This window comes from Takifugu flavidus, chromosome 15 (assembly GCF_003711565.1).
Source record: "Takifugu flavidus isolate HTHZ2018 chromosome 15, ASM371156v2, whole genome shotgun sequence".
Lineage (NCBI taxonomy): Eukaryota > Metazoa > Chordata > Actinopteri > Tetraodontiformes > Tetraodontidae > Takifugu > Takifugu flavidus.
The window spans coordinates 9,782,664-9,806,670 of record NC_079534.1 but is presented as its reverse complement, the minus strand read 5'-3'; the positions used below and the strand labels follow the sequence as shown (position 1 = coordinate 9,806,670).

The 24,007-nt window shown below is 40.9% G+C and overlaps 1 protein-coding gene across 5 annotated transcripts in view; it reads left to right on the top strand.

Annotated features, from left to right (window-relative positions):
- Positions 1-2,229: 2,229 nt before the first annotated feature.
- Positions 2,230-24,007, top strand: part of tmtc1 (transmembrane O-mannosyltransferase targeting cadherins 1) — a 28,534-nt gene continuing 6,756 nt past the window's right edge. Inside the window, exons 1-12 of one of the 5 annotated variants that reach the window (XM_057056072.1) lie at positions 2,230-2,662; positions 4,491-4,668; positions 6,854-6,927; positions 8,713-8,889; positions 14,235-14,316; positions 14,623-14,660; positions 17,152-17,341; positions 17,532-17,573; positions 18,314-18,429; positions 18,667-18,834; positions 18,942-19,055; positions 22,530-22,673. In XM_057056072.1, coding sequence (XP_056912052.1) covers positions 2,367-2,662; positions 4,491-4,668; positions 6,854-6,927; positions 8,713-8,889; positions 14,235-14,316; positions 14,623-14,660; positions 17,152-17,341; positions 17,532-17,573; positions 18,314-18,429; positions 18,667-18,834; positions 18,942-19,055; positions 22,530-22,673 — 1,619 coding nt within the window. In that variant the 5' untranslated portion in view covers positions 2,230-2,366. Of the gene's footprint in view, positions 2,663-4,490; positions 4,669-6,853; positions 6,928-8,712; positions 8,890-14,234; positions 14,317-14,556; positions 14,661-17,151; positions 17,342-17,531; positions 17,574-18,313; positions 18,430-18,666; positions 18,835-18,941; positions 19,056-22,529; positions 22,674-24,007 lie in introns of all 5 variants that reach the window. The other 4 variants (XM_057056070.1, XM_057056075.1, XM_057056073.1 and 1 more) reach the window with 4 other exon arrangements.

The window sequence follows — 24,007 nt, the reverse complement described above, 5'->3', positions numbered from 1 at the left end:
ATACACCCCGTGGAGAGAATGATTATGTCATTTCCCTAATAATGCTTAACTTGTTTCATTGTTTTGTTCATCAGTAGACATGCCTTCAACCCCATAATCACACTGTGGGAGGTAATCCTCTATGTGGTTTATTTTTCTCACCAAGCTAAGTTGGTGAGGAAAATACCCTTTCGTTTGACCAATGAAAGCCAACACTTTAGGCATGGTGGTGAGAAACATAGTGGGGAAGTGAGATTATGAATTTTAACTCTAAATCACAGTCTTCAAAGCAGGGACCTTACTTCCCTGCAGAATTATAGAGGGGATTATTCCCACCTGCACCATACCTTTGAAGATCAGATAGCATCAACCTCCCTGGAACTGTGTGATGAAAATAGAACCCTGAAATAAAATGCCTACTGAAATGCATAAGAAAAGTTCAGACACAGTCCAAAACTACCTGCCTTCCACTCTGTCCCTGACAGTCTTGGTACACACCAGAAAAGGTACTATGTACACCTATTTTTCATTAACAAAGATCTGAAAATCCAAAAAGATGAGTTTCTTTGTATTCCCCATGGGACAGAGTCTCAATATAACACCGATAGTCATCACTTACTCCATCTGAATTGAGGAAAAAAGTAACTCCTTCCTAAAGATATTACATTTTCATGATGGAAATCTGTGCATTATCGAAACCTGAGAAGATTGAAATGTGCTTGTAATGCTTTTCTATGTTTGGAGAGACACCATTGGGAAAATCACAATTTTTTGCTTACAAAAAAATGGTGCCATTTTTGTAAGCAAAAAACGGTGCTGTGCAGTTTCACCAAAAATCCTTCAATGTTTTTGACCCCAGAGCAAAATCTTTGTTCATTAATGAAGCTGTTTGATGTAAAATTCACTTCTTGTGAATTTGTGAGGCAAGTTTTTGTTGCAGTGCTTCATTTTGCATGAAACATGTGATCTTTTTGTTTGGGTGAATTATGTATTATTTTAATAAAGCCAGCCTAGTTTGCAAATTGTGTTCTATAAATTAGGGGGGCTGTAATAGCAGAAGTAATTAAATTGTGATTTTTTTAAGTATCTGAAAAACTTAATTAGAAGCAGGTCACACTTTTGTTTGAGCTGGTTGAATGACATTTGTGTAGTATGTTTAATAAGTCACCAACAGTCTTTATAGCCCTCTCTAGAGGGCACAGCATATAGAGCTATTTAAATCTGTTAGTGACTTCCTTGTTAACAGAACAATATTAATAATTGAATAATTTGAAAGGAATATAAAAACTATGGTCATTTAAAAAAAGGTTTACTCCTCCAAGCAGAGAGTGGAAAAGTTTTCAAACAAGTTAGATGTTCGTTATTCTTTCAAAGGGCACAAACTGACATAAGGGAAACTGACAAGAGGATCACCGACACCCTACACAAGCAGAGAGTGAGTGATCCTCTTGGCAGTTTCTATCGTGATTGTGTCGGCTACTGAATCAGCCTGAGAGACCGTTTAGGCTTGGGAACCTTTACATCTTCACCACCACCACCACCACCACCACAACAACAACAACAAAAACCAAATGAACACTTGGAATTTAACAGATTGCAATGGAGCTATGTACAAATTTCACTTTTGAACTGTCATTAAAAAACTTTTTAGTCATATTCGAGTTTTTGAGTCGCACTAGGCAGCCGCTATTGCAGTATTGCGCATGCGTTGGAAATCCGTTTCTAGCTAGTGTTACGTTCTCAAGGTGGGAAATTGTAAATAATGTTCTGTTTTGTTTTTGTTTTCTTACGTAGTCAAGCAGGATTATATTTACAGGGAGTATTATTTTGTTCTAGAAATACATTTGACTTCGTTTTTGATAAATTTCCTTTAATCCCGTCTTCTAAACCCATGTATACACTATTAGGAAAAAACACTAAAAAACAACACATATTGCAATAATGCTGTATTCGTACACAGCAGAAAGCAGCCATTACCCCATATAGTATGGGCCAGTTTTCATTTCTGCTATTGCCGTTTATAACTTATTCTGAAATAATTCCTTCATTTCGCCTTTCGCCTCATTTCGGCACGTATGAAGCGGAAGATGGATGGATGAATCGTTTCATTCTGTCTTTAAAATGACAAATACGCAAAACAATGATAATACAATGCCGATGAAAGTTTGATTTTCTATATATTTTGCAATTGCAACCGTGTCACAACATGAAACCCACATAGACTGTCCCGAAGGGAGTCCTGGTATCCGACTGCACGTGAAAGCAGCATAGCAGCAGCGCTCGTCCGCTCCATCACACCGGACAGATACAGACAGCCTAGCAACCACAATGGACACACCCGATTCCTTCTTCTGTCCGAGTGAAATGTTTGGAAAATCGGGTCAGACATGACAGCGCATATGGTCAAGAAGCAAAGTCACCAGCCGCTGCACGTAAACGGACGGCCCAGGGCTATGTATAGAGCGGGCCGATACGTCGTGCTAGCCAGCCTCTGCGCGCTGTGCTACAGCAACTCTGTCCACGGTGAGCTGGTGCACGACGACGTTTGGGCAATCGTCAATAACCCCGACGTGCGAGCGGACTCCAGCCTCCGAAAGATCTTCAGCGACGATTTCTGGGGCAAGCCCATGTCAGACAACACAAGCCACAAATCTTACAGGCCACTGTGCATCCTCACCTTCAAGTGAGTTCTTTTCTTCTTGCTAGGTACTAAGTTATCTTTTAAAAAACAACAGGTCTGCGAAGCAGTGATGCGCTCTTTAACTACCGTACATTAGCCGGGCCAAGAAAACGGGAACCCTTCGTCATGTTGAAGTGACGTCACACAGATGTCCCTTACACTTTGGTCAAGCATGATTTATTTCTGTGTGTTAACCAAAAGTCAACCAAAAACTAAAAAACATTCATTGAACGAAGAGTTAAGGCATGCTACTTCCTATGTTGATGTAGCTTGAGTTTTCAAATATTATTGCGTTTTTCTGTCAAAATGTCTTATTTTAAAGAGCGTTTTTGGCCAGTTGAGCTTCTTCAGACTAAAGAAACTAAAACTGAGGACTGAATCAAAAACATGTTGCATTTCACAGTACAGTCATTATGTTTGAACCATCCAACTGTGCAGGTTGCTGAATGGGTGCAGGTTGTGAAGTGGGCTGCTATTCCAAATTAACTTGTTACCCTGTGTATGAAGATGGTTTGATCTTGTCTAGAATGCTGTTTCCCAAACTGCTGGTTTTTTTAGTTCTTTATTTGCACTGAAGGGGCTGCATTTGTGGTGGACTTGTAACAATAGTTTCATTTTCTTCAATTTGTTCTTGTAATTTTGTCATTTGTTTTGAAGCTTCAGTAGATTCTTTTTTATTTTTACGTGAACTTGGTTGTATCATTGTCACTAGGCATTATAATCTGTCTAATATTTTGGACTACGGTATCTCCATCTGTATTTTGTCTGTTATTATACTTAATTTTCCTTCCTGTCTGGGAACATATTTTCCCCATGATAAAGTAAAGGTGTTTAGAGAGTTTACATCACTGTTTATCATAGTAATGTGGACCGGTGAGTTTTTCTTATTCTGGAAATCCAGCCTGAAGTTATTCATCACTTTTCACCCATGCTGGGTTGTCATCATTGACTACTCATTAAATTAGCACAAGATTTATACCTGTCCTCTGAGGCCCTTGGCTCCCCTCTCACAGTTGTCAATTCATTTTTAAGCCCTTCTAATGTCCTGAATAATGTATCTACTTATTTTTAGCTGTTGTGGGTTCCTCAGAATCAGGACTGTAAAACACTGTATTAAATGGGAGGTCTTATTGGAAAACAGCTGGTTAATTTTAAGTGCTAGCTGTTGAGGAATGTAAACTTTTAAAATTTCTTATAGGTAACAGTATTAACAAATTTAATACAACTGTATTAACATCTAGGGTAATTGAAAATCAAATAAACTTTTTAAATGTAATCCATGTAAACTTGGCCAGTGATTATGATTACCGGTAAGTGTTTGGAGTATTCTTTAGAATACTGTGTGCCTTTGTGAACATATGATGCTTCTGAGAAAATTAAAATGCTGTTTTCATTTTCACTGATCAATCCCTGGCAATATAGTGTGATATTTTTTTTTCTTCAGAAATAAAATTTGACATTAGGTTAGTGACCTGAAACAGCAAAAAGGTTTTTGGCGATGAAGCATACTTTGCCTGGGAACTTTCTCAAGAACATCTAGTCCCAAGCGGCTGCAGTATGCCTTTGCTACTGAAAACAGGCTATTGATACACTTCATCTGTACACACCGGACACTCTCCTTTGTCAATGTTTAGTTTACCTCTCTTCACGGATTTATCACTCATTTACATGTCTTTATGCTCTTTATATGATTTGGACATAATAGATTTTGTTCTTGTCATTAAAACTCAAGAGTTAGGCTTCAAGACTGAACACATTTGCAAATTGCTGCCCAGATTTTACACTGTGGTAAATATCTCACTCTTTCTCTATCTGCCTCTCTGTTCATCAGGTTAAACGTCCTGCTGCATGGGATGAATCCTTTCTATTTCCACGTCACCAATTTGCTTTTGCACTGTGCTGTAACCTGCCTACTTATGTACACATGCGAATGCTGTGTTTTTGAAGATGGTCTTCTGGCTTTTGTCACAGCACTCATCTTTGCTGTACATCCCATCCACACCGAGGCTGTGAGTAATACACACACACACACACACACACACACACACACAAAGTTTGTCCACAATAGATATAGTATTCCCCCAAATGCTCTCACTTTAAAGCATTAAACCATCTGGTAGGATAGAGTTCCCTGCTGCATTATGGCCCATGTCGGACTGGCCACTCCTCCTGTGCTGTACACTATGCCAGCTTTCTGGTTATAACATACCATGTACACTTTTACCAGCCTAAACTTTATGTTTCACTCTTTTGTTCTGAAATGCAGGCATGGACTGAGTTTGACCTGATCCTTGATCCTGCTGGGTTTTCTGTCCTACCAGGCTGAAAATGCATTCAGTGGGACAGAAAACCCGGCAGGATCGTGGCCCTTGAGGACTGAGTTTGACATGCCTGCTTCTTTACAGAGGCTGGGTTGCTAGTTTCCAAGGTACTTATAGCTACCTGATATCTGCTATGTTCCCAATGGAAGGCCTGACTCCATATTCCTTTCCTGTCTTGATTACCATTTTACCACAGTTGTTGCGTTACAGACATCTGGTTATCATCACTGTAAATCCTCATGGTATGGCTCAGTTATCTCCCTCAATCACAGCCTACACCCAAATGTCATCCATAGAGAGGAGGTGGCTGAGCTCTTTCTCACCAGTTTGCACCTGGTAGTGATAGTCGGTCTTTGTACTGACTATCACTGACAGGTTTTGCACAACATTGCCAGAAAAGGAGGACAGACCTTCACCTTTGTATATACCGTATTTTCACGACCGTAAGGCGCACTGTATTAAAAGCCGCAGTCTCAGTTATGGGTGCTATTTCTGTATTTAAAACATACATAAGGCGCACCGTATTATTAGGCGCATGCTGAAACATACAGTAAAAAATGACAACGGAAGTAAAACAGTGAGTTTCGACACATTTATTGAACAAAATATCCTTTTTTCCGCCACAAAACCATCAAAGTTTTCATCTTCTGTATCTGAATCAAACAGCTATTTCAATGTTCAACTTTCCGAATTCCTCTTCTTAATCATCTGAATCAGACTCACCGACCGGTTCCGGTTCAGCGTTGATTTTAAGAAAGCTCTTACAATACATGAAGACGGTATCATAGCCCATGCGTCTACAATCCACCTGCCTATGGTGGCATAACTTGCCCGGCGCTGCCTCATAGTCTTTGTGAAGGAGTGTTCGCCTTCCGTCATCCAGCGCTCTGTCCGTTTCCGTGGCAGCCGAGAACCATGGTGAACGACGACTTCTTGTGCCTCGTTGTGCGTATCGGCACCGTGCTGGTCCCTTTTTCTCCACTTTGTTGGTCAAAGGGATGTTAAAAGTCAGAGGGATCTCATCCATGTTGGTGATGTGACTGGGAGTGGTTATCTTAGTAGGTGCGGAAGATGGCCACCCTCTCCTGGTAATCTGCAGGCAGCCGCTGCGCAACAGTTGTCCTCACGCGTATGGAGAGATGTCGCTTCCTCATAAAGCGAAAACACTTAAGATTGCTCGATTGCCATTTTCAGCCGCATATTCGATGGCCTGCAGTTTAAAGTAAGCCTCATTCATACGCGTCTCGCTTGACCGGCGGCATTTTAGGGGATCCTTATGCCGCTAATCGATTGGCGGAGCATTTACAGTAGTGCACCCACCAAAGGCGCACAGCAGATTTTGGAACTCAGTCCACACACAAGGCGTGGCCTCTAGAGTTGTTTTCCCCATTGAGTTCTACTGATCTTAAAGTGTATTTTCTGTTCTAAGATTAATACAGTAAATGTTCACCAAGTACATAGTGGTCAATCATACTTACCCCTCAATAGTGAATACTACAGCACTGTCCAAAGAAAATAGCTGGGCAATTCTGGCATCTTTAAAATAGAATATCAGATGTCAGCTGCCTATTTTCTAACTCCCAGTTAACTCCCTCTATTATCACTTTCCTGCAATCAGTCAGCTTTGTTTTTCTTTTACTCACATCACTGCTTTTTCTGTGTTTATTGTTATTATGTTTAGATCAACTGTATATTCAGTGTCTTTTCTGGCCACAGTGGGAGCACAAATTTCAGTATTTGAATTTAATTACTGAAATAAAATTTTTGGTGATATTCCAATTTAATTGAGATGTACTAGTATTTGTTGCAAGTGCATTTCAGTTTATCAGAGTAACAAAAAAAGTAACATAACGAGTGTGTGTTTGTGTTTAAGGTGACTGGTGTTGTGGGAAGGGCTGACGTCTTGGCTTGTATGCTTTTCTTATTGGCGTTCCTCTCCTACATCAGGTATGGACCTCCCAAATGAAAGAAAGACCCAAAGAAAAAAATTAAAGACCTTTGTTTAACATTTTACAAACATGTGTGTGTAACATTGTATTTTGTCTTACATTTGCTTAATTATTGAGGCTTTTAGGGGAGAAACACTCTGTCAGTTGTCTTAAGAGTATCTGTCTTAAGAGTGTCAGTTGTGGTTTTATGAGCATTATCATTTGAATCCCCATGCCTTCAGTCATTTAGGGAAGTTGCCCATTGTAGGTTTTGTGTTTAATATTTGTGTGTCAGTCAGCACAAGCACAATACAAACTGTTCTGCAATAGATTTTATATTCCATGTGACACATTAACCGGAAGTGTCTCTAATCATTTGGAGCCCTAATGTCTTGGATACCTGCCTCCCTGTACATACTATTATGCTACTGGTTTCTAAATTTCTCAGTGATAGATTAGATCAGTGGTCCCCAACCACCGGGCCGCGGACTGGTACTGGTCTGTGGATCAATTGGTACCAGGCCGCACAAGAAATAATTAAATATTTCCGTTTTGTGCATTAGCTGAGTCTGAATGATCTTTTATTTTGAAAAAACATTTTTGGAAATGACCGGATTCTCTTGGTTATGTCTTAAGCGCCAATATTGAACCCACAAGCGAGCAAAATGAATAAGAAACAGACGTCTTTAAAAAAAAAAATTTGCGTGAAAGAAAAGCCCCAATCAAGAGACTGGAGAAGAGCCCTATTCCAAGAAAAAGAAAGCTTTTAACAGACAATATCATGAGATCTACTGAAAATATGGATTTAACCCAGGTAGGTGATTCCCGCATACCAAGCCCACTCTGCTCAATTTGTGGTGACCAGCTTGCTAATGAGGCAATGAAGCTTTCAAAACTACTTTGCCACTTGGAGACCCAGCACCCTAGTTTAAAGGACAAGCCCCTGGAGTATTTTGAAAGGAAAAAAAACAGGAACATGATATGGGCAGAAGAAGGGCCACCACATCAGTAAATGTGAACGCACTGAGAGCATCATACCTGGTGGTCCAGTATTCTGGATTAAAGTCATGGCAGAATACCCTGAAATTGCCACCACAGCACTGAAAACCCGGTTGCCATTTCCGACATTCTATCTGTGTGAAGCGGGATTTTCTGCGGTGACGGCAGCTAAAACAAAACAATGGAGTAGACTGGGCATAAGCAACACACTTCGAGTGTCATTGTCTCCCATCACTCCCAGATAGGACCGTCTCATTGAAGAGAAACAAGCGCAGGACTCCCATTGATTTGTCTTTATGGTGAGTTAAAATCTTCATGAAAATAAAATGTTCCTTATATTCGTCTCTGTAGCTTATTTTGAAGGGATGTTTAGATGTTATCGTAGCAAGTAGGAGAGAGTAGCGCTTGTGAGTCTTTGTGGGCACACTTATCCGGCAGTTCAACCCCCCCGGCCGCAGTAAAATTGTCAAGCGCTGACCGGTCCACAGTGATAAAAAGGTTGGGGACCACTGCTGTATACGACTGTAGTAAAAACATATTTCAGAGTTTGCTTACATATTTTTATGATTCAGAGCTGTCTGGGTTGTAAGTGTGCAGCAAGATATTTATCTGTACTTTTCCATAGAAATTTACTTTCAGTTCATGTCAGTATTGTAATTCTTACCTCATAGAAACTCAAAACAAAATGGTTCAGTATACCCACAGTAATTGTCTAAAACATTGATAGCTTGCCATCTCCTTGCTCTGTGACGGGGTTTAATAATCAATATTAGAAGCTTTGTCCTTTCTCTGTTACTTTTTTCAGGAGTGTAGGTGTATGTTTGTCTGAGGATGATTTCCCCCCCACCGTGTCAGTGGGCTGTCTGCTCATCAGTGTGTTACTGGGTACTTGTGCCATGCTGGTGAAGGAGACAGGCATAACTGTGTTTGGAGTGTGCATAATCTACGATGCCCTGGTGCTCTGCCGCAAGCCTCTAGCCTAGTAAGTACAAAAATTACCTACACATTTGCATGGGCGTGAGTACTCAGTGACCATACATGAGTAAACAACATCATTTTAGTGGGATGTCTGTGTAGATTCTCGATCGTCCAGGTCATAGTTATCCAAGGTATTTTTCTGTGTTAACTGGACTGTTTTTCTTCTCTTTTGAAGACGTTTTGCCTTCTTTCCAGAAGGCTTTTTCAGTTCTGAACTTGCTGGGGGCAGAGCTTGAAAATATAGCCCTCGTGGACCATTAGCATGCTAATGATCTGGGTGGTCACCTGAGAGTCGTTGGCAGGGTCGTTGGTAGGGTTGTTCAGCTAGTTTCAGTTGGTGTGTCTCTCCATTGTCTGCTGGCTTACATGGTGGTGCGTCACCAGGTCTCCTGAGAAGGTGTGAACGTTTGGTTTGTTGTTGAAAGGAGTGGAGGACTGCATTGTATGTGGATGATAGGAAGTGCTTTAGTCCACCACCTCTGTTTAAGGATGGTTTTTCCAATTTGACATGGATGGCTTCCTTGACACCCCTCTCAAACCAGTGATTTTCTCTGGCCAGTACCCATAATTGGCTGTCCTCAAAGGAGTGCCCGCTCTCTTTTGAGGACACCGGCACTGGCCAGAGAAGATAATTATAAAAAGCATTCACCCTGTTTGGGTGAGTTCTGTTTTTGTAGCTTTTATACATTAAATAATGGACAATATAATTTGGCTTTTTTGGACAAGAATAAAATAATTACATTCAATTTATCTTTATTTATATAGCGTCCAGAGAATCCCAGGGCCTGACCCCTAAAAAGCAACAGTGGCAAGGAAAAACTCTCCTTTTACAGAAAGAAACCTTGAGCAGGACCAGGCTCATGTAGGGAGACCCTCCTGCTGATGGCCAACTGAGCAGAGAGGGAGGAGAAGGTGGGAGGTAGAGGAGAGAATAGGCATAAATCATGCAAATACATTAATTACACTGAGCAATCAAACCAAAAGCTCAGGAGGTTAGAGTTCAGCATGTCAGTGCACAGCTATGGGCCGGCAATACCTGTAGAGGATATGGAGGGGAGATGAAGAACTATGAACCAGTAGGGTGACAGAAGCCTGTCAGGTGATCATGATTCTGTACCTCGGTAGTCTTGGCCTATAGCAGCATAACAAAGATGCCTCAGGCCACCACCTCTGTTTAAGGATGGTTTTTCCAATTTGACATGGATAGCTTTCTTGACACACCTTTCAAACCAGCGGTCTTCTCTGGCCAGTATCCGTGCTAGCGACTCTCAGGTGACCACCCAGAACATTAGCATAACAAAGATGCTAGCCTAATAATTAGGCGACCCTCTAAATATGATAGTTAGTCAGACTAGAATAATAACTGGAATTACAGAATTATTAACTAGAAGCTTTCTCGACGAGGAAGGTTTAAATCCTAAAATTACCTGGACAGGGGAGCTGGTGTTACAGCAGGGAGCTAAAGGCTCTGCCACCCATTTTACTTTTAATGATTCTGTAACTCTGTAATAAAGATTCTGGGTGTGAGAAGAATTATTGTTATTGTTGTTATTAGTATTATCTTTAAATGCTATTGTATGTAAATTTTGAGTGTTGAGGAATGTTGACAGGAGAAGAAGAACATGAGAATTCAAAGGTACTGATGCTGCTTACGACCAAGCCCAGCATCCAGATGTATCCTGTTGGTCAAGATTAGAGAAGTTCGTTAAGATGGGTGGAGAGGTCAGAAGGCAATGAGATATGAGATCTTGTTTGGACACACATTCTGTTTGCACCAATAAAAGAGGTGAGCGAGCAGCAGACGAACGGAGTTGACAGAGGAAGCATGAACTGCTGTTCGGCTCCCCCTTGCAAGGCACTCTTGTTGTTTGCGTGGTTACTCTGAGTCTAGTGAACGAACAGCGTGGGTGATCAAAACTTCATCCTCACACTGGGGACCACAAGTAAACCAGCATTTTGAGAGAGGAGTGGTCTTTTGGGATTATAGAGAGCTATTAGCTCCTCCAGGTAGAAGTGGGCTTTGCTTCTTGTAGTTCTGTATAATTTTTAAAAATATTCTTAATTTAAGGGTAGCAAAATAAGAGATGCCAGGAGTCATGTGATCTCTTTTGTCAATACCTGTCAGAACTCCAGCTGCAGCATTTTCTTCCAGCTGGAGTCTTCATAAAGAATTATTTCAACATCCTGATAATATTGAATTACCACAGTCCATCTTGGAAGTAACAAATGCATTGACTAACTTTTCAGCCTCATCCCAGGTCAGTACTTTACTAAACTTTGCATTGTTTTGCAAATGAAATAGGTGCTTTTAGAGATTGTTTTTATACAGTATGTGAATTAAAGGACAGATCTTGGTCAAAAGTTACTCTGAGATTCCTTATTGATTAGAGGCTAAAGAGATATCATCTATGGCAATAATGTGATCTAATCCAGTGGTCCCCAACCTTTTTATCACCACGGACTGGTCAGCGCTTGACAATTTTACTGCGGCCCGGTTGAACTGCCGGATAAGTGTGCCCACAAAGACTCACAAGCGCTACTCTCTCCTACTCGCTACGATAACGTTTAAACATCCCTTCAAACTAAGCTACAGATACGCTACAAAGACGAATATAAGGAACATTTTATTTTCATGAAGATTTTAACTCACCATAAAGACAAATCAATGGGAGTCCTGCGCTTGTTTCTCTTCAATGAGACGGTCCTATCTGGGAGTGATGGGAGACAATGACACCCGAAGTGTGTTGCTTATGCCCAGTCTACTCCATTGTTTTGTTTTAGTTGCTGTCACCGCAGAAAATCCCGCTTCACACAGATAGAATGTCGGAAATGGCAACTGGGTTTTCCAGTGCTGTGGTGGCGATTTCAGGGTAGAGTGGGCTTGGTATGCGGGAATCACCTACCTGGGTTAAATCCATATTTTCAGTAGATCTCAGGATATTGTCTGTTAAAAGCTTTCTTTTTCTTGGAAGAGGGCTCTTCTCCCGTCTCTTGATTGGGGCTTTTCTTTTACGCAATTTCTTTTTAAAAAGACGTCTGTTTCTTACTCATTTTGCTCGCTTGTGGGTTCAATTTTGGCGCTTATCAAATCAAATCAAATCAGTCTTTATTTATATAGCATCTTATACAATCAAAATTGTTTTAAGGCGCTTTCCAGAATCCCAGGGCCTAACCCCAGACAAGCAACAGTGGCAAGGAAAAACTTCCCTTTAACGTGAAGAAACCTTGAGCAGGACCAGGCTCATGTAGGGGGACCCTCCTGCTGATGGCTGGCTGGGTAAAGAGAGAGGAGAGGAGAGGAGAGGAGAGGAGAGGAGAGGAGGAGAGGAGAGGAGAGGAGAGGAGAGGAGAGGAGAGGAGAGGAGAGGAGAGGAGAAGGAGAGGAGAGGGAGAAGGAGAGGGGAGGGCAGTAGAGGAGAGGAGAGGGAGAGAAGAGGGAGGGGAGAGGAGAGAAGAGGGAGAAGGAGAGGAGAGGAGAGGAGAGGAGAGGACAGGCACAGAGCACAGAAACACACACAAAAATACACTATTTATACAGTGGGTCAGCGGGGCCGGAGGTCGTCATGCAGCTCCGAAGGCGGCGATACCTGTAAATGAATAGAGATGGGGGGGGGGGGGGCAGAAGCAGAAAAACTACACAGGAATCAGCATAACTAGTCTGCTTGATGAGGAGGAGGAAAGGAGAGGAGAGGAGAGGAAACCATGACCCAGTGGGGGGGTGACAGAGGCCTGTCAGGTGATCATGTTTCCGCACCCCGGCAGCCTTGGCCTATAACGGCACAGCTAAGATGTTAAACTAATGATTAGACAACCCCCTAAGTATGATAATTTGTCTATCTATGATAGTAACTGGAACTACAGAATTAGTAACAATAAGTTTTTTCAAAGAGGTAGGTTTTAAGTCTGATCTTAAAAGTAGCGATGGAGTCAGCCTGGTAGCTAAATGCTCGGCCCCCCATTCTACTCCTAGAAACTCTGGGAACCACATGTAGACCAGCATTCTGAGAGCGGAGCGGTCTATTGGGCTGATAAGGTATCACTAGCTCCTCCAGGTAGGATGGAGCTAGGCCTCTGAGGACCTTGTAGGTCAAAAGAAGGGTTTTAAAAATTATTCTAAATTTAACGGGCAGCCAATGAAGAGACGCCATTACAGGAGTTATGTGATCTCTTTTGTCAATACCTGTCAGAACTCTGGCTGCAGCATTTTGGATCAGCTGGAGGCTTCTTAAAGAGTTGTTTGGACACCCTGATAATAAAGAATTACAATAGTCCAGCCTGGAAGTAACAAATGCATGGACTAACTTTTCAGCATCATGCCGCGTCAGTAGCTTCCTGATCTTTGTGATGTTTCTCAAGTGAAAAAAGGCATTTCTAGAGACTGACTGTTTGGGCCATAGGCACAAACAACAGTCAGGATCCGTCCCCCCACCCGAAGGCGAAGGGAGGCTACCCTCTCATCCACCGGGGTAAACTCCAATATACAGGCACTGAGCTGGGGAGCAACGAGAATTGCCACCCCTGCCCATCACCTCTCACCATCGGCAACGCCAGAGTGGTAGAGAGTCCAACCCCTCTGACTGGTTCCAGAGCCCTTGCTGTGCGTCGAGGTGAGGCCAACTATGTCTAGTTGGAACTTCTCAACCTTGCGCACCAGCTCAGGCTCCTTTCCCACCAGAGAGGTGACATTCCATGTCCCTAAAGCCAGTTTATGCAGCCGGGGATCAGATCGCCAAGGTCTCTGCCTTCGGCCCCTACCCAACACACAATGCACCCAACCCCCTTGGCCCCTCCTGCAGGTGGTGAGCCCACGGGAAGGGGGTCCCATGTTGCCTCTTCGGGCTGTGCCTGGCCGGACTCCATGGGCAGAGGTCCGGCCACCAGGCGTTCTCCAACGTGCCCCACCCCCAGGCCTGGCTCCAGGAGGGGGCCTAGGTGACCCGCATCCGGGCAAGGGAAACTAGAGACCAATATTGTTATTCATCATTAGGGGGCCTGGGCTACGCTTTGTCTGATCCCGCACCTAGGACCTGTTTGCCATGGGTGGCCCTACCAGGAGCATAAAGCCCCAGACATGGAGCTCCTAGGATCATTGGGACACACAAACACCTCCACCATGATAAGGTGGTAGCCAGGAGGGGTTTGTTGAAATCAGATCATAAAAAATCAACAGGAGAACTCAGGGCTATGTTTAACAGGGAGGGAAGGGGCTAGTCTCATTGAGGCTAGTCTGGGAAAACAAAAGCTACAGGGATTGATGCCTTGAATTTCCCACAACTACAAAAAAAACACTGACAGTGATAAATATGAGATCTGGGGATAGTTGACTTTGTTATTGTCTGTATCCCCCAGTCACATGTTGGGCTCAAGATTTAGTGACTTTCTGCACATCAGTAGTCCCTTCACCAAACGCGCCTGCTTCATTTCTGTCTGTGTGAGTATTATGTTTTCTAAAGTACCCACATGAATTAAAGCTAATAAAACCCTTGGTTCAAACTTTAGTCATTGGTCGTCAATGGCAGTCTGCTATATACCAACTTTTGGTATTTCACTGAGAAACAAAGGAAGCTAGAAGCTAAACGATAGTGCCTGTGCAGCTTTCAATATGACCATGATTACTGTTAACAATTGCTGGTTTGTAACTCATTAACAGCACACATGTTGCTTCCTGCAGGTACTAATAATCCTATCAGTAAGACTGTGGCTGATGGGAGGATCTATGCCTCTCTTTTCTGAACAGGATAACCCAGCATCTTTCTCCCCTTATCTCCTTACAAGGTCAGTTCCACACATTCACCCAAACAAACTCCCTTAAAGTAACTTTAAAATGAAAACATGTTGTAAACATGCAGATTCACTTGTCAAATTTACTTTGAAAACATTTTAGATACTCTTCTTACATCATACATTAAAGCCAATAGAAGACAAGGACTTTTGGGTCTCTGTTGTACTTTGAGCTCAAATTCCTTAATCTAGGATCTTTTATTTTATAATACTGAGTTTGGTTTTACTGTTACTTTTCATCTTACCTGGCCCTAGTTTTATTGCTGCCACCCATTCTTAACTGTTATTTTTTCTGTGTGTTTACTCCTGTCTGTCTCAGTTAATGGTACGTCTTCTTTATCAAAATGCTCACACATAAATGAAATCTGTCATGTCTTTTATTTGTGTGCTTGTGGTTTTTGTTTCTGTGTTGTATTTCTAGTTCTTCTTATTCTATGAAAATGTGTGCTGCTGTTAGTTTAGGCACCTAAACTATCTACTACACACTATACACATTATGTTATACTGAATACTACTTATTGTATTCTCAAAGTTACAATTTTATAAGGCAGTTATGGAGTGTTTTTTCCACCTCTATTGATTACGAAATCTATCTGCTAAAGTTGAGTTCCGTTGAGATCCGTTATTGTTCTGCTTGTTTCTGAACCTGAGATTCCATTCAAAAACTGATGCATTTCAAACGGCAGGTTGAGAGATTTTCTGCATATACAGCCATGTGTTTTTAGTACATCTTAGCTCTTTTCTGTTAGAATGATTTCTCTTGGATAGATACAAAAGGATGTAAAAGTTTAAGTACCCCTGGCAACTTAACTTTCATTGTGAATAGTATTATTTGAAGATTGAATGATCTCCAAACAGTATAATGTTAAATACAAGGTAATCATTTCAGTAGTTCATGTAATACCAGTGTATTGTTTAGTGTGTTGTTTATGTTTCATGCAATTTTAGAGAGGAAAAAGGTGAAAAGTAGCAGCCTGCAAATGAATGGGAACTCCAGGAGATTTGACCTCACAGATTTGACCTGTATAAATTGCGAGCCTTCTCTAATCTTCTCCCAACAATCAGCAGCCATGGGTTGCTCTTAGCAGCTCCCTAGTTCTCTGAAAATGAAAATGATTGGTGATTGATCAGTTCCCATTTCCTCACAGTGTAATTAAGAAATGGCACTTTACAGGAACAGAAGAGGTGAGGGTAAAGTCTGAAAGACCTGGGAAAAATAAGATAATAGATAGATAATGCTGGAAAAGCCAGATCTCTCTAACATTTCCTAGGTCCAATTAATTTCCAACAAATTTAAGACCATCTGTAAAATAGCCATTGTTGAAAAGATGATGGCCTTTACAAATCAAAATGATCCTTAAGGCACTTCAAAATCCATGATGGACTACCTCAGGAGGGTTTGTCATGAGCCTCACAGTCTCCTGATGTAAATGTGATTGAGAATTTTTTTTTTAAATTCATGTCTTATGGAAGCTTAAATTATCCTGCCAATACCATAAAAATCAAAACTAGTCCACAGTATTATGTATCCTGCTAATCTTGTTGCACTGATTATCTGAATTAGCCAGGATATTACAAAAAACATTTTTTTCTGTTAAGTATTAACCGGAGTCATTAGCCACCGAACTACGTCTCACCTAACTACAGTATGTCTCCCACTCAAATTATCACAAAAATTCTTCTTGTGGTTTCCTAAACAGATACCAAAAGTGTTGACTTTTATTTCCTCTGCAAGTTGTTCTGTGCACACCGAGACAACTGTCCCTAACACCCTGGAACCTGCCCAGTATATCCATAACAGATATGCCATTTCTGCGGCCCTCCACATCAGCTGGATCAGAGTTAGGAATTACATGTCAAACAGTCAGCAATCTGCCTTGAATATCAGGACTCTACAAGGTTCTCCTCTACATTCTTCTGACTTTGTTGCCTCAATGCTCAGCCGAAGGATTTCATGTGCAATTTTTGTTCCATGAGTTTAAATACTTATACTATTAATATTTCTCTGTCTTTGCAAGAAAATAGAATAACATCTATTCAAAGAGCAAAACAGAACACGTGTTAAGGTACTATTGGGTTTCCTAAGTCAGGCTTTCAATGAGAAAGGGGTTATTTATACAATCAATCAATTAATCAATCAATCAATCAATGGAGTGGAGTGGAGGGGAGGGGAGAGCAGAGGTAGAGGAGAGAATAGGCACACATAGTCCACAGAGTACATACGGAAATACATTATATTTAGTAAAGAAGGTTGCCGGTAGGGTCAGGTTGAGTGGGTCAGCAGGGTCGGAGGTCAGTTTGCATGGGGGGGAGAGGTGGCACCCTTGTAGTCCAAGCAAAAAAGAGTTTTCATTATTCATCATTATTTAGGTTAGGCCTTCAGTTTTTAAAAACCTTAACATATAACATATAATTTCCTTTTGTTACCAACCTTCATTTCTTTATCAATCCTCCCCTTCCTGACTTCTCTGCTTTTCCTACCCAGGATATTGACGTATTCATACCTGTTGTCCTTCAATGCCTGGTTGCTGCTGGTCCCGGTCGTGCTGTGCTATGACTGGCAGGTAGGAAGCATTCCCCTGGTGGAGTCCCTAGGTGATTTGCGTAATGGGGCAACTGTGCTGCTGGCCCTGGTGATCATCACACTCTGCATACGCTGCCTCTTTTCACTGAAGGTATGAGTATAGAAAGCTGTTCTACGTGTAGTTGCTGACTAACTGCTGACTAAATAAATTTCCATTATTTGAAAGATGTAGGTATTCAATTTAACTATGTCACATTGAAAACAGTACAGGTGGGATCTTGTCATGCCAGTAATATTCATTTTTTTCTTGTCATGGAATAAAACTTTATTCCACCTTTCAGTGTGCCATGTTTGGTGCTCTTTTGCAGGGTCCAAATGGGCAGGTATGTGGCACTGTTGCAGATGCTGTCTGTAGTTAGCACCAGTAATGGTTTAAATTTGGCTCGAGGAAATTTGGCCCATTTCGCCTTTCCCAGCTGCATATGGGTAAAGGCAGGGTACACCCCTGAATGCATCACCAGCTAAGACAGGGCAATTTAGGGTTTTGGTACCTTGCTCAATAGAACCTCGGCAGTGCTCTGAAGGTGTCCTGGCACCTCCCCAACTATCAAAACCCCTTCGAAGATTTATCCACACCAGGAATTGAACCTAGATCCCTCCACTCCTCCACCCAGTCCTCTACAGACAGATCCTTGAAACATCCTCCTGGCCCAATGCCGATCGAATGTTTTTGGGTCGACCCCTGGACTTTTTTGTTTCAAAAGTCTCAGGGTCTTTTTCCAAATTGAAAATGACTTTTTTTGCTGCATGTCCCCTCAGCAGTGATGTGTGTTGTGAGAGTGCTCACTTATATAGGCCATCAGGTGGTCATTACAGTGTGAATACCTGACAGGAGATGACATGGAATCATTTAAATGCAGTTTTCAATAAACTCTTGTTGTATTTTGAGACTACTTAAAACCTTCTTAGCACCCAACAGTGAACATTCTATCAATCTTTCAACTGGTCTTAAGATTTTGACCAGGCAAGCAGTAACTGAAGCAAAAATATCTCATTTTCTACTTGTTGTTTTAGTTTTTCCTTTACAAAGACATAACATGTCTCATATTTCCCCCCCCCACAGGAGAGTAGAGAAATACTGGTGGGAGTATTGTTCCTTGTGTTTCCCTTTATTCCTGCCAGTAACCTTTTCTTCAGGGTGGGATTTGTTGTAGCTGAGCGGGTTCTGTATATGCCAAGGTGAGTTTACATCAATAATAGACACACATCAATAAAGTGTGTTGGCTGATTAATTTCTTTAAAACTCATATGAATGATAGTAGATGATTCCTTATTTATTTTTAAAAAGCATGGGTCACAAGAATGTTTTACTCTCCTTGCTTGGTGGATTGTTATTGCTTCTAGTTTACCTCAAAAAATTATAATATTATCAGGTTTGTTTTTATTTTCATTCGCCATTCTCCTCTTGTCTTATAGTATGGGCTACTGTATCCTGGTTGCTCTTGGTGTGAGTCGCCTGTGCACAGTGGTGGGCAGATATGGCACCACAGTAGTCAGTGTTTCTGTGGTACTACTTCTTCTGTCTTTCTCCTGGAAAACTGTCCATCAGAACCAGGTTTGGCTATCAAGGGAGGCGCTGTTCCGGTAAGCAAAGAAGAAGAGAGGGAAAGAAGGCAGCATCATAGATGGAACTAAAGACAGTGAAATGCTGAGGCCCGTCTCACCGTTTCAACTGTTCTTTCCTATTTCAGGTCTGGTATCCGGACACTTCCTCACAATGCCAAAGTTCATTACAACTACGCTAACTTTTTGAAAGACAGCGGCCAGCTCCAAGAGGCCATTCAGCACTACAGCACCGCTCTCAGGTTTAACACTGAGCCAAACACTCTGTCATGAACTGTAAAAAGGCATAAAAGCAAAACTCGAGTTTAACTTGAAAACCAACCACTGATTAACCTCTCAGGTTTGGATTACTGGTAGAATGATCATAGTTGACTGTGGCCCTCAAGCCAGGCACTAGTAAATGGTGAAGTAAAAAAAAATATCTGGGGCACTCTATCAGTTAGGGTTAGAGTTAGTTAAAAGGCCTTTATTGCTATGGCTTGGTCATCAGCAGGAGGGTCCCCCTATATGAGCCTGGTCCTGTTAAAGTGGAGTTTTTCCTTGCCACTGTTGCTTGTTGGGGGTCAGGCCCTGGGATTCTGTAAAGCGACTAGAACATTTTTTGATTGTAACAGATGCTATATGAATAAAGATTGATAGATAGATAGATTGATTGATTGATTGATTGATATAAACCTTTTAAAATGCCTTGGACACTTCCTTATAGGTTCTCAAGCCACTGACAGGAAATTGTTATTCTCTTGGATTATGATAGAACACATTATAGCTGAAAGACAGTCAAAACCAAGTGTCACCACCTGTAAAATCAGGGTTAAATTCAATTTTAAAAAGTAAAAATCTGGCTATATTCAGTAATTTCTTAATTTTAGTAAAGCTCAAGACGCTGAGGACATTATTAATTGAGTACCGTGCAACTGTGCTTAAGCAGCAACATCTAGTATTATTAATAGTAATATAAGAATATAGGTGATCAAAATCATCATAAATATAAATATCACATCATCAAAATAATAAATTGTTTTGTAGAAAGACATTCCAAAGACAATACCAATATTTAGACAATCTAACCTGAACTTAATGGTTCTAGGTTTTTACCCCCTGTTTGAGACCAGCTGTAGCAAATTTAATTGATTTTACACAATTTGAAAATATATTACATCCCTGTTACAAAGCCAGGATTTTAAAATGTAAAAATTAGAGCTACAGCTATGGAGTATTTTAGTAATTGAGTATTCTATTCTATTCTAAATTCCTTTAATTAATCAGTCAATTGGATAAAACATATTTTTGCTTGGTTAAAAAGCAATAATAAATATAAGAGAAAGAAAGAAATTTCACTCAATAATGAATGGCCAGCTTTAACCAAGCTTCCTTCTTCCGAAATAAGCAATTCCTCAAGACAGAGAAAATTCTTCAGACCATTTTTTTTAACCGAGGTACCTGAATTACTCCAGAAATTGTTTCACTTTTAGGAAAAAGGAGATGAGGATAAATCATGTTTTGCCTTTACCACCCTTAATGTGACCAGTAAAGAAAAACACAAAAAGCAACAGACTTGCACAGAATTCGGCAGTGAGATGAAAGTATGCAGTTAGTTAGTATCATTATCATTTATCATTAAGTCACTATTTCAAGGTCGCTGTAGTTACTTAAAATTACTCATTTGAAGCTAACACATGGCATGGCCTTGTTGCTATACGCCTGCTCGTTGTTGGGTTTTGTGTGTTGGGCTAATGTACAGCTAAAGTTTGACTTATTTATTTTTTGTTGTACACTCATGTAGCATTTTTTTATGCAAGCATATTAATAATGCTAAGCACACTGCTATTGTCTCTTCTTAGGTAAAGAGATAAAATGGGTAATAATCATGTTACCAGGAGCATGGCTTTTTCAGTTACCCCTGCTCTAAAATAATTTACTGATTAGTGTAAGAAGTTTGGTTTGTTCATAGCATTGAAAGCCAGAACCAGTGAGATACAGGCACGGTCTGTACCTTGGAGTAATCTGGACATGTTCCAGTTAGCCAGGACAAGGTAGCTATGGTGGACTGGCCTTGCAAAAGTCCAGCCAAATGTCCCTAGCAGAAACCTAACCAGAGCAAGTGGGTAATATTTGCTGTGGTATTAAAGAATGTTTATCCTCATTTCATCAGGGGCTGTCCTGTTCTGGTGGTGTTCTGAAAACAAGGTGGCCTTTGTGGATACCTGGTATGATCAGGAGAGATCCTACCTGAGATTGTGCAGCTCTCACCTGTAGTAATTTTGTTCATTTTTATCAGAGTTAGATTCTTAAACACTGCTCTGCCTCATTCAACAGCATTAATGCTTTCAGACTCAGGGTTAGTTTCTGTTTCATAATTAATAAAGGTGCACCAAGGGGCGGGGGAGTTCTATCTACAGGTTTTTGCTTGCTGCTGTGCAGGTTGTGTTTAATTTAAGAGACAAAGGGGATAGCTGACAAAGCTGTGATCCTTAGCTCATTTGGAGAATTGCTATTCACACTGATGCTTTGACATTGTAAAAGAAAACTAGCTCTGAGATCCTAAAAAGGGATTTTCTCTGCAAGGGACTGCTCTTAACCAACAAATGAATAACCTCCATGGACAGTGTACAGAGCAGGACCCTTCACCATCAAAATGTTGTTTCGCCAGGATTCACAATCTCAAAGCTGAAAACCACTCCAAATCCTTAATGTTATGGGTTTGTTTTTTAAACAACTCAGATATGAACTTGCCAGTGTGTTTCAGCTTGTTTTTCATTTCTGATTGTTGTGATAGTGGTCTTTTTTATCACACCAGCTGTAACAAGATGCACACCTGCCAAATTGTTCAGTGTTTGATTCAGCAGCCCACGGAATATATATCTGAAAGTTTTGGGGTTCATCATGGTATTTTCTGGCAGATGTGAAGTCTTGAATGAGTTTGTCCAGTACCTTTCCTATTGTTTAGTCATGAACTTATACTTTAGCTGAGGCAGGATAGGCCAACAGCTCTTTAAATTTTGATGTTGGTCCTTTTGAGAGTTCCTGGATGAGTCCTCAAGGTCATTTTGGTAATCAGACCACTACTGGGGAGGTCCTTGTTCTTATATTTATCCCTATTTTTGGATAATGGCTCTGACTAATTGCTCTTTGCAGGAGTAACTTTCTTTTTTTTTTAATTTCGTCATTGTCTAATATTTAAATAATTGGGATGATGTGAAACAATCAAATGTGACAAATGTGCAAAAAAAAAAATTCCAATGGGACAAGAGAAGCTGGTTCATGTCATTACAACCAATGGTCCAGTTATTAATCTAATCTATTTTTCTAAGATGGATTTTATATCTTTTTACAAGTACGGTAAATGAGCGTATGAGGACTAAAACAACATATTACGCCATGAAAGGCAAACCACTTTGTCAAATGGCTGATGTCCCATTCAAACCTTTCAAAACAGCCTGCTATCAATGCAGAATAAGTGTTAGAAAGAGCAATGACCTGACTGCTCACCCACAATAATCTATTCCATTCTAGTTTAAACCAAAAAAAGGCAGCCCTGTGCTAGGACTGCAACTTCCTGGTTGAGCATGATAACATCACGTCGTGAAGTTAAAACTAATGGAATTAAGCTTTCAAAGCTCTGGTTTGGCTCACAGAGAATAACTTATTGTGGCTTAATGCACATGGTAGTAAGACAAATCAGAGTTACATCCTCTCCTGTCTTCTGATCTTTTCAGGTTGTACCCTCAACATGCCAGTGCAATGAACAATCTTGGCACATTGACTCAGAGCCCAGAGGAGGCAGAGAGCTACTACAGGAAAGCTCTAGTTATCAACCCTCAGCATAACAGAGCCCTGTTTAACCTTGGGAACCTCTTCAAGTAAGAGCTACATAGTGGTTTGCACAGTTCTGGGAAGCTTTTTTGTGATCCAGTACTTTGTGATACCTTTGCTCCAACTAGCAATTAAGACTACATGACCTGGATGAACTTTTTTTGTCCTTTTTGCCCATTTAAAAATTTTTCTACTGGAAATTTTCTAAATCTGTGTTCCCCCTCTGAACTCAGTACATGCTGAGTTATACTGCCTCTGATTACGCTAGTTCAGAATAAGTCAAAAAAGAGGGATGTAAAATCTCTCAAACAGTAGAGGAAAACAGCTAAAATATTTTTTGGACTAAAAATTGAATGAGACATTCATTGGAGGAAGATTAATCTTGTCATTTAACATGTAGAAATACGATCTATTAGTGCATTTCAGTAAATGTGATTATCATCAATAAGTTTATTTATGTCAGTAATTTAATTCAAAAGTGAAACTTATATAAATTCATTATAAACAAACTGATATCAAGTGTACTGAAGAATATTATGAAAAGGTTGGAGATGTATTGGAGACTCAGGGTGTTACTATTTAATTAGCCAATAACTCTAAATGTCCTCTAAATTTGTGTGGACTTGCCTACTTTGGGTCATGAAGGAGAAAAAGCCGAACAGGTGTGAGGGAAAAGATGAACGGGAGATTAACAGATGGATCAGGGCAGCAGTACTGTGGACACATTCCCATAGTGGTTACCACCCACACCAGGTAGTTACACGAACAGAGTTCTAGGAACATTTGGCTCCTAAAGCAGTTCTACTAACTACCCTCAAATCTGCTCCCTCAAAACATTTCTTTATTTACTTTTGGCACTGACAGTTGGCCATATATTCCCAACCCTCTCCTGGCTTTGGGTAATGACAAGATTTTGATTACAAGTAGCTGGAATGAGTTCCCTCTGTTGGTGAGGAGCTCAGATGTCTGAGAACAGCTCAAAGTAAAGGTGCTACTCCATTGAGATGGTTTGAGCATCTGCTCAGGATGCCTCACAGATGCATCCCTGGGAGATGCTCTTGGCAGGTCTCAGGGCGAGAACCCCTGGACAGACCTAGGACAAGCTAGGCCAGGGGTGGGCAAACATTTTGATTCGTGGGCCACAATGGGTTCTAACATTTGGCAAAGGGGCCGGACCAGGAGCAGATGGATGGATGGAGTGCTTTGGTAACCTCACCTCATTGGAGAAAAAATACACATCTTGGGATATGGAGAAAACATGTGCTTTAATTTCAAATGAAAATGAAGAGAAGCATTACAACAAAATATCTGACTTTGGAATGAGTCTTAAAACACTTAAAATCAAATGAATAAAATGTGCCTTTTAAAAAAAAATTAATAA